The sequence below is a fragment of the Gekko japonicus genome, unplaced genomic scaffold, assembly GCF_001447785.1.
Source record: "Gekko japonicus isolate JY-2015 unplaced genomic scaffold, Gekko_japonicus_V1.1 scaffold54, whole genome shotgun sequence".
Classification (NCBI taxonomy): domain Eukaryota; kingdom Metazoa; phylum Chordata; class Lepidosauria; order Squamata; family Gekkonidae; genus Gekko; species Gekko japonicus.
Genome location: NW_015167058.1, coordinates 823,831 through 835,402, shown reverse-complemented (window position 1 = coordinate 835,402; position 11,572 = coordinate 823,831). Strand labels below are relative to the sequence as shown.

At 37.1% G+C, this 11,572-nt stretch overlaps 1 protein-coding gene across 1 annotated transcript in view; it reads right to left on the bottom strand.

The window, feature by feature from the left end:
• Nucleotides 1-8,762: 8,762 nt before the first annotated feature.
• SALL3 (spalt-like transcription factor 3) overlaps nt 8,763-11,572 on the bottom strand; it is a 6,109-nt gene continuing 3,299 nt past the window's right edge. The window contains exons 2-4 of the mRNA XM_015412481.1: nt 11,396-11,572; nt 10,839-11,179; nt 8,763-9,194 (exon numbers count right to left, since the gene is read on the bottom strand). The exon at nt 11,396-11,572 is cut by the window's right edge and continues 2,766 nt beyond it. Coding sequence (XP_015267967.1) covers nt 8,763-9,194; nt 10,839-11,179; nt 11,396-11,572 — 950 coding nt within the window. The remainder of the gene's footprint in view (nt 9,195-10,838; nt 11,180-11,395) is intronic.

The following is an 11,572-nucleotide window of genomic DNA, read 5'->3' as shown; positions in this document are numbered from 1 at the left end:
TGGAACAGAGTTACAGAACTTCTTCAACAAAATTCTTTTTAAAATGTTTAAAAGTTCATGAGTTTTCAGTATACAAATTGAAAACTTCATTTCCCTCTTGAGAGTTCCGGCACCTCCTTTTCAAAGAAAAAACAAACAAACAAAAAAGCCCTGCTTCCAGGCATTGCAAACACATACACACACACACGCAGGCACACACACACACACACGCAGGCACACACACAATACCCCCCCCAAATGCCTATCAGAGTGGGTCATCTTGGTCTGGGAACACTTTTTGAATAACACTTTCTGTGACATGGTAAAGCCAAGGAAACAAAGACAAGCTGGAAAGACATCTTTGTTCAATGATGGCAAAAAGAGAACTGAGGAAGGGGGGCCCTACCCGGAGCACGTGGCCGTTAGAGCAGAAAAACATGCCTCCGACTCCAGGGAGTGGCTGCCCTTTCAGCTTTAAACAAAGAGAAAAGTAAATGCTGGGATTAGGCCTGCACTTGTGCAGGCCCAATGTGGGACAGCACAGAAGACCAAAGATGAACTAGGAATTTCTCAACCTGAAGTTGGCAACCTGCGCTTACCACCATCTCAGTGAAGCAGGAGTTGCTTCAAAATAATCTAGGAGATATAACTTTTGTGTCTGCAGGGAGTACCCATTTAGAAACTACCTCCATTATATAAGGATGCTTTGCTTGGAATCTCCCAGTATTTTGTGACTGGCCCCAGCCCTCATGGCTCCCATGTTGTGGTTGACTGCAGGCTTCCCTGCCCAGCATCCATTTAATGTAGCACCCACATTCTGGTTTCAGGATCCAAAAGTACCCACAAGCTCAGCAATGTTGAGGAGTCTTTCCTTAGGTGATGGAATATGTTGTACTGAGCTGTAGTTATATGATTATCTTTTGTCTCTTGTCTAATTTTAAATGTTTGGGTTTTAAAATTTATTTTTGTACATATGCTGTGTTTTAAATATATTTGAAAACTGCTTTGAGGGCCTTTATGAGCTAGATTAAATTTAAGAGATGTTTTAAGAATAGAATTAAAATGTACAATGTGAATGTATCATACAAGCATGCTTACACTGAGATTTCTTGAATAATACACTTGATGGCAAGTATTGGCTTGTCTTAACTAATGTATGGAACAGATCACACATCAGGAATGTTTGCAGGTCCAATGATAAAATGAAGTTAGTCTTTGTTTAAACTGTTTACCTGGCAGATTACCACAACAGAATGGTATGTGGAAGAGCCTCTCCAAAGGATCTGAGCAGTGAAAAGTCTCAAAAATCATCTTTATGAACCTGAAAACAAAATGTGTGTGACATTAAACCATTTCTCTCCCTATTTAATTTGTTAGACAAGTGCTGTACTCCATGAAGTGTATCTATGCATATTCTTTATGCCAGCACCAGCCGTACTGGTCTCTACAGAGCACTGATTTAATGATCCAGCAATCAGAAGCCCATGTCCACCTGCTAAACTGGCTGAATCACAAACATTTTGTGGTATTTTTAGGACCTTCCTTAGAGCCTGATGCCTATTTTTACATCTATGCCCATTGGCGAGATATGTTCTAAATTAATTGCGATGGTTTAAGAACAAAACAGAGGGAGTAATCTATTTTATGGTTAAAGTAAACAATATTTTGAGAAAATATAGAAAATGAAAATTATATCCTGCAAATGAAATAGTTACATCTTAGAAAAATACATCCTTATATTAAATAAGGATGCAGTGTGTATTTGTATTCCTTTTATACCATTTAAAGGTAATGGACTTTTGGCCACTAAGTCTCTTTCATTATGAAGCTAAAATCAACATTCAAAGTAAGCCCTTGCAAGGTGGTCATTTCAGGACTACATCTACCATTCAGGGATAGGCAATTTGGAATTCAGGTTATAGGTGCCAAAAGATTTTAGGTGCCAAGTCCTAGCACACACATGCAATGTATGAATCCTGTCTGAACTCAGCAGATTTGAAAGATGCCTGTTCTTGATTCCTTGTCAAGTTGGAAAATTTGTAGGTATTACACTCAAACGCTAAACAAACTTTCATGTTTATGTAAAGCTGGAGAATATTTAAAAATTGTTCTTTGATAATCAGATGTAAATACATCACACAACTGAAATAAATGCATGAGAGTTGCTTCAGATTTCCCATTCGTCAAGGCTGCAATAATGATGAACTGGTACAAATGAATTAACAATTATTTATTTATATGAGTGCAAGCTGTTACTGTTATTATGTATGAATCAGACGAAAGGGCAAAATATACAAGGAAGAAAAATGACATCCAATCCAACTATGTAGGTTACATTTACTTGGAAGCCCCACAGAGATCAATGTGACTTTCTTGCATGTAAATTGGATAAGGACTGATCATTAACAAGCATGGGAGCTCATCAGCTTATCTTATTTTACGTTCAATTAAACACTCTTTAAAATTTCAGCACTCTTTTTCTGACTTCTCTCTGGGGTTTTGCCTTTTAATCTAGAAATTATGGAAAATTTTGGTTATTCAACAATGAGCCAAAAGTAAGGAAGCAAAGAGCCTGTTCTGATGATAGCTCCATCTAAAAGTCCATTCACATATGGAGTCTTCTGTTCCTGCATTTTTATTATTTAGTTACCTTTCTCCCCAATGGGGACCCAAAGCATTTTACATCATTCTTCTCCATTTTATCCTCACAACCACCCTGTTAGATAGATTATGCTGTGTGTGACTGGCCCAAGGTCACCCAGCAAGTTTCCATGGCAGAGTGAGGATCTGAACCTAGGTCTCCCATATACTAGCCCAACTCTCTAACTACTTCACCAAGCTGGACTGTCTTCTTCCATGAGCAGAAGAGACTATGGATAATTTTGGCTCCAACCCATCATCATTATTGTATTTATTACATTTGGAAAACTGGTCTGTAGTTACTGGTAGTTGTTATTTTCCTACATGAATATTTCAATGTTTCAAGTAGCTATCAACACTATATACAACGAAGTTTTAGTTCAGTGGCACTTTTAAGGCCAACAAAGTATAATTTGGGGTGTTAATTCTGGGTATTAATTCTGAACCTGATCCCAGAGCATGGTTTAAAAAATCCACCCAATGGGCCAGAAGACAACCAGGCAATTTCATTTTTTTAAAGAAACGAAGGATTCCTCAGGTTTGCAGAAAAAGATTAAAATCTTTAAAGACATTGGGGACTTTAAAGTGCCTAAGTTAATAGAAGTAACACCTGCAGTTTTAAGAAGTGAGTGCTGATAAGATCTTTTGAGACTATGTTGGGGGTTGCTACACAAGTTGGGGCTTGCTACACAACCCCAGTAATATTGTGGAGGCTTCTGGGTGCCATGATCTGGGTGAACAAAGAAACTGAAAAGGTAAAATATGAGATGTAGGAAAGGAAGCAGGGAAAGGAGATAAAGGATAAAGCTAAAAGGAAAGTCAGAAAAAGTTAGGTGGGTGCAAGATATTCACTGGACACCTTTCGTGAAACAGAAGGCAAGACCAATTTATGTTGGCTCAGATACAAAACTCTTTCTTCCCAGATAGACTATATGAATGGAACAACTTTTTTACTTATAAAGACCAAATAGGAACAACCTGTAAAAGTTAAAAACAAGAGACAAACCTAATCATAGTCCAACCTAAACATGCTTTTCTAGAAGCTAAGCCCATTTCCCCCCCAATTAACCACTAGTAAAATAAGATTTTTAGATTCAGCTAAGTATACATAGTACTACTGCCGTGCTCACTATGTTATGTTTTCTCTATAGTATTATTTTGCTGGTTTTACATTGGCCATTTCTGCTAACATTTCCAATGGACTTGTAATTACTAAATGCTAAAAACAAAGAAAATGTCTCCTGCATGGCAGTTAAAGACTAAGTGAAAATGCCTGTTCTAGTGTGTACACATTCCTACCTCAAATCTTTTGAGGCTGTTCATAGTAGTAGATGTTGGTACAAGAGATTCTCAGAACCATATACTATAGTGATATAACTTCTCATGTCATAATTAAGATTATAAACTTTATAAGCATCTTAGTAATAAAATACCTGTTGACTTTTCTAGTCTTAATATATTATTGTCAAGGTGAAAAAGTCTTAGAAGTAGCCAAGTTTCAAATAATGCATGAAGAACTTCAGGAGAGGAACTTCTGAATCTTACTGAGCCATCTGAGGAAAGGCAGAAGATGACATTTGGGCACCAGGAGAAAACATCACTGTTTCTGTTGGCCTTCCCAAAGCTCAATTATTTTTGCCTTCTATGTACTGGCTGATTATGCTTTTAGAGATAAGCTGCTGTCTTTTAAATAATTTTAAAACCTTTTAAAAAATAAAGTAATTTAGGATATTCATTGTATAGTGATTAACTTCTAGGGTTATAGTGAGATGCTATAAACTGTGGGAAAAGTGGACTAGAGATGTCATTTTGTAAATAAATGGCACAACTCTAGAGGACAAACTTGAGCATAGTCTAGAATAGCCTCTGGAACCAGCAGTGAGACGAAATGAGTTACTCAAACTAGTATCATGAGCCGCTGTGTTTATTTAAAGGGCTGAGACCTGTTTAAATCTGAGAGTTGATGAAAATGTTTTTGCTGCTATTTTCAACACGAGTGTTGCACTGTGCAAATAGCTAAGTGAGAGGCAGGGAGTGGGCAGAATCCACAGAGGGCAAGTTTCCTAAAGTACTGCATAGATATTTGGTAGTGATGTACTGCATACCTGTTTGGTAGTGATTTGTTATAGTATTTATGAGCACAAATAAAAAGAAAAAACTTGCAGTACTATCAAGGGGGCACAGAATGAAGTTAATTAAAAAGAACATAAAATATGTTCTGTGACTTTTGCAAACTAAGGCCAAAAATGACGCAGAAGAGCACAATTTAAATTGTGAAATGAGAGAACTCATGAACAGTAGAATTTGAGGTTTTTAAGATGACTAATATAATGCATATGGTTTTTAAAGATTTCTCATATATATTCAACATTAGGAAAAAATGTACTTCCAACATCACCTTTTAGTCAACAGCAAGCAAAAACTAAATCTTAGGAGTGATTTTCTTTCAAAGTCAGCGCATCTGCAGTTCTTGTCATATTTTTGTCTCCCATGGCCAATAATGCATTCTCATCGAGCTTTCATCTCTACCCACAACAGCTTTCTGACATGTGATGTGTAGCCAGCATCACCAAATCTTACAGTTTAGTGTTGCAACCTTAAAGCCAACTTCAGGCATTCTTGTCAGTACGAGTGGCACATTTGTCATAAACTCAATGTTGAAAAAGCACACGTTTCTGTTTCAATTTGTTGATACTACAGGTCTTTACTCAAATTATATACTACCACACAAGGTTTAAGCCCAAATTTTAAAAGGTGAATGTTAAATTGCTGCATTGGTGCAAGAACATTTATTTCAAGGGAATTTGCACTGGTGTAGTGCTCTGAGAATGCTGATCCACTTGTGTTAGTGAAGCCCCTTTGCAACCAATTGCTCTATTTACATCCTTTAAGATGTGTAAGCACAAATTATTTCTTTGACTAATGTATAAAACATTAGATTTTTAACATATAGTAATTCTGCTACTAGATATAATAAAAGAACAAGGAATGTAGTATGCTTTTCTGTTAGTTACTGGATTCATAAATCCAGGCAGGTGAAATCTATGTGTACCTTGCAGTTTTTGCTTCAGCAGTAGCCGCAGTTCAGAAATGATTAAGACTTTATTGAAAACAGTAGGGGGGGGGAAATCTGGATGTGCACTACCTATTGTGTGTGCATCATTGAATCTCTGGATCACAGCCATTGAGAATAAATATGCAGCGTAGTTCGTGTAAATTGAATTTAATAGAATTTAATAGAACTATTGCTTTCAAGGGAGACAGCAAGAGGATTACTTCAGAGCTCAATCATTCGGATGCAGTTTTCTTTTGTTACTAGTGCAGCAATGTTTATAAGGCTTTTCAGTTTTCCCCCCTCAAAGAGCAACTGCGATATGTGCAAAGAGTGTTTGTTTGAATACAAAGTAACAGCCTTTTTTAAAGTTTCATGTTTGACAATTAAAATCCACTGACATCAATTTCATTCTCACATCTCGCTACATTATTAGAATAATCATGGAACACAATTCAGAAATAATATTACATCCTGCATTTTATTCAATTCCATATGACAAAAATAGTAACCTAGACTAAGACATCCATTTCAATCAGTAGATGTGTCAAGCCAACAAGATTTAATAATAAAAAATATTGGATCTAGGTAACAATTCCCAGCTGGTTCAGGGAGGCTCCTAACCCTACATGGTATCACAGTATAAAAATAGTGTCTCTCTTCACCATGCAGAGAGGAATGACCTAACCCTGAATACAAAATGGGGTCAGTCTTACTGTACCTTCATCAGCCATCTTATTTACAACACTTTACATCGCTTTTTTTTTTAATTATGCACATCCTTTAGGGAGAAGAGATAACACTACATGGTACCAAATACTAAACAAAACAAAAAATTCACACCAGAAATGGACACAGATAAATAAAAAACATTCATTTGCTGAAATAACAGCAACATTAAGGCACCTCAGTTTTCTCCCCCCCCCCCAATTTGGAAACACCCCAAATAGCCCACAAATGGTGGTCACTGATGGTAGGTGTTCTAGTTTAAGGATGTTTTATTTTCTATATTATATATATATATATATATATATAATCTATATATCTATATACACACACATATACTTACATATATATTTGATATGCACGTATATGTGCACATATATATTCTGTGTATCATTGCTGTAGAAAACAGAGCTGTAATAGTTCATTGTTCATTTCAAAACAGAAACAAACCACTAATAAGTCTTTCAAACTTTTCATTTCAATGACACGATGGCAGAAACAGTCCATCCTCTTACAGTAATGTGGGCTTTTTTGTTGCACAAGAAAGAGATTGTCCTATTTTTTTTTTCCTCCAGTCTCTAACTGAGAAGACTTCACTGTCTGATTCTTTCTTCAGGGCCATAAAACATCTTGTGCTGCTTCCCAGCTACCCATAATGTCCCTTGAACAATTTTGTTGGACGGAAGTTCATAGTGTCAAGACTCCACCATGTTTGTAATGCACAAAAATGAGGTAGTACACAAAACATTTACTGTTCAAGTTTTGATTACGCCCCTCAGCCTCACCAGCACCCTAGCTTAAGAGTGGAAACATTCCCTTTAGTCACAATTTTAAAGCAATGCTTAAAAAACTGCAAATTATACTTGAGTCACCAGAATACATTGTGCTTTGTAGTAAATTTCAGAATATTTAAAACAAAATCAGCAAGACTTGGGAATTCATGTTCAAGTTACTTAATATTTCTGTTCTCTGTTTTGCTTTACATACCAGTGCTATTAAGCAGTCAGCATCTTGCTTGTGGGTGGGAGTGAAAGAGACAGAACAGATTACAGCAAAATTAAGCCTACACAATGTTTTCTTTAGCCTCTCCTAGGCTTGCACTGATATCACAGCCTAAGATTAACATATCAAAGGTCTGTTGGAGGGTGGGCTTATAGAAAAGTTAAATGAATCATTTCAGTTTAAGAAATGGCAGGCCCCGTTCTACCCAAGAATCTGACAGTTCTTAGTGGCTTTCCTGTTTAAAGGAGCATAGATCTCTCATACTGTTTGACCTTAAAGATAAACACAACAAAATACCCCCCCAATTTTTTCTCAAGTCAAGGTACTATTTATAAAATAGTTACATCTCTGTTCAGATTCAAATTATAGACAAACCTCCCTAAATATAAAATACTAAAAGTGCAATAGTATAAATTAAGAGTTTGCAACCACATTATACAAACACTGCCTTTTTATTGTACAGCCTTTGATAACATGAAATGTTTTTACTCACAACCGTTTATAATGTTGTGAATAACCTATGGTGATAAGGTTTGTCTGTAACTTGTTTTCCAACCATGAACTGAAGTCCACACTACATTTTTTTCATTTAATAGAACAACTGTCCACATAGCAGCTACAAATATTTAAATTAAAATGGTTTGTTACTGACAGGTACTTGCACATGAAAAGCATGCTATCTTTCCCAATAAAACTTCACAATTTTGCCTGCATTGAAATAAACCACTTATTTATAATAAACAAAACTTGCTTAAAAAAAAAAATCACATAGCCAGGTGTATTTTGTAGTACAAAAGCTTCATTTAAGGATGGGGCTAGTATATTGTCTGTTACCCGCATTATCTTTACATTATAAATACTACAGACAAGAATACTGTAATCATACACAGCATTAGGGTACTAAATCACTTATTGAATGTTAGAGGATTTCTAAAAACATAGTTCAAGTTTCTAGCTACATGAAACAAAACCAGCAAAGAAGGAGCTGGACAGAAATGCCATTGTGAAGCCCCTTTTACTCAATTAATGGCATTTTTTGCTGTTAAGTAACAAAAAGTGAAATGAATTTAGCCTCCCTCAGTCCCTAATGCAAATATCCAATGAATTATCATTACTTAAATTTTAAAAAAAGTTTCCAAAAATTCTCACTAACAGTCAGCTCACTGTTGAAAGTAGTACCATGCAAATCTTGCAAGACAACTTTTCAGAAGACACAAAATTATGTATTTCTGCTATGGGATAAAATCGTAAAGGGAACCTAGGCAATTAGGTCAGGAAACTAATGCTTAACTTCCAAAACTGTACATGAAAGAACAAATGTTGTGTTGAGTAGTGGTCCAACAGTTACTTGTACTGAATTCTTTTAATTTATGCCAATCTCTTTATTATCCTCAATAAACCTTGTGAATGGGCGATTGGCTCCAGTTTCAGAACTCGCTTTGTCCAAACCAATGATGGGAGGGCTATTGCCGGTACGAGCTTTGTCCATTCCACTGGTAATATTACTTAAAGACGGAATAGCACTTCCGCCTAAACTTACTGGGAGCTGGGGAATGCCTCCATTCTGTATGACAGAAATTTCATTGTTCTTCATTGCAAGTCCATTAGTAATAGCAGCAGCATATTGGTTCCAAAAACTTGGGTCAACATTCATTGCCCGAGCTGCCAAATCCTTTTGGAACATTTCTGAAAACTTCAGAGCATCACCACCTAACAAAGCCATGGGGTTTTCCACAGACAGTCGACGGCCACGGCGTGCTGGGGCATTATTCCACATATGAGTTCCCATGTGAACCTTTTGGGGGAAAACAAACAAACAAACAAACAAACAAAAAAGGTTGGCAAATATGCAAGTTTAAACTACATAGTATATGCAGGGATTTTTAGAAGTCAACCTAAGAGTCACATAAAATTTAGGGATAATGATTTCAACAACAAGGGACTTACAAATCATCTATACTTTGACCAATGATAAGCAAAAAGCAATGTGCAGCGTTCCCGTGACAAATAAAGATAGAAGCAAAAATTGCATTAAAAACATAACTAGGCTTACAGGATCCTAGAATCCTTTTAACTCCTCACACTGTAATTCTCACTCTCTCAATTTAACACTGAGTCTTTTGCAATTGGGCATGTGATTGCAGCCTTAGTTTCCTAACATTTAATTTTGCTTAGGTTTCTAGCGATCATCTTATATCCCCCCCCCCCGCCTTGGCATAACGGCTGGATCGAAAGACTCTACCGTGTGAGCAGAAAGATGTGTATGTGAGTGAGTGAGTGAGTGAGTGAGTGAGTGAGTGAGACAGACAGACAGACAGACAGATTCCCTCTATCTATGTGGCTGGTGAATCCTCCACAGTGGCTTTTTGGTGAGCCCTGGAAGCTACAGAGAACTAGCAAGTCTCACCCTCTTAAACACACATGCTCAGGCAGCAAGATTTTTGATGCAAGCCGTGTTTGTTAATGGTTCCAATCATGACTAAACACCCCTGAAATGAAAGGTTCAAGATGGTCACAACTAATTTAAATGGTGTTGTTTTCAAGTGGATTAAGGCTGCAATCCTGTGCACATTTACCTAAGAGTAAATCCTACTGAAAATAGTGAGGCTTACTTCAGTGTAATCATGCACAGGCTTGCAGTTAGTGATGACTATCTTTAATTAAGGCTAACGTCAATCAAGGGGTTTCTTCTTTGCTGCCTCTTATCTTTTTATGTTTACCTAAATTGTCATGAGATAATGCTGTAATTCTACTTTTAAAACATTTATTTTGCATCTGTTCAAAATTCAGCTTTGTTACTATATTATATGCAAATCAGAACATACAAGATCATTGCTTTGAGCACTTGGTAACTCCGGAGCTGGGTACACTAATATGTTACATTGGTGAACATCAGGTGGCAATGGGTCTCCGTATAATCTGAGGTGACCAGATTTTTTATTTTTTTGAACAAGATGGCCATCATAACTATGGTGGTTCTGTAAAATACAATTATATGGGAATCTACAACCACTCCTGAAAGAAGAAACTGGTTCTACATAATACTGGCTTACAAAAGCTATTAACTTCATTGAATTGATAATTTTCTGGATTAAAAAAAAAATTATATGCACCCTTTTAATATCAAAGTTATTCCAAGCTATCCTTCTATGATAAATGCAAGAGCTCTTAAATTACTGAAATGCAACAGACACAAATCTCAAAAAAAAAAGCTCTATAATATGGGCTACTTTGTACATACATGCAAAACTCCTCAAAACCGATTTTTGGAGTGTGTACCCACAGAACATTTCTCTTACAGTTGGTTCAGAATGTATAATGTGAGGACATTGCAAATGCAAGCATAATTATTTTTCACACCAGAAAAACAGAACCTACGCATCATTAAACACTCACACCCTTACAATTTTGTTCTGAGACTGAAGAGTTTCCTTCTTACCTTAAGATTCCCTTTTGTGGTAAAAGCTCTACCACAGATTGTGCAACCAAATGGCTTTTCACCAGTATGGGTGCGTTCATGTATCTGTAGTGCACTTGCTGAGGAGAAGGTCTTCCCACACGATTGACAATTGTGTTGTTTGGGAGTTCGACGAGGTGGGGGTGCCAGCATAGGAGTGATGCCTGGGCTCATCACTGTCTGTGGTGCAGCAGGAACCTGGATTCCAGCTGGAAGAGATGGAACCTCACCCATTGAGATCGGCTTGCTGTGACCATTCACTTCCATTTTGATCATGGTAGGCGCAGTGCTGGTGACCAGGCTAGGAGTACTTTGGCTGGGACCTAGAGTAAAGTTGGGTTCAAATAACTGAGAAGGCAGCTCTTTTAATTTGTGTGTCAGTAAGTGCTGTTTTAAATTACCCATAGTGGAACACCCGCGATTGCAGATTGTACATACAAACGGACGTTCTTTAGTATGGCTGCGGTAGTGAATTTCCAATGCACTCTTACAAGCAAAAGGCTTGCCACAGATATTACAAACAGTACTTTTAAACTTACCACGTTCTCTGTTCAGGAACAGCAGGCTAAAAGGAGATTCTTCTTTGATGATTGGCCTTCCTGGATTGGTGGCTGTCAGATCCAGTGCACCTCCATTTTCTACAGTAGGTGGTGGAGGGCTGTCAGGTTTTTCTGTCTTTAATTGTATTTCGTGTGGTTCTTCCTGGTTACTAAGGC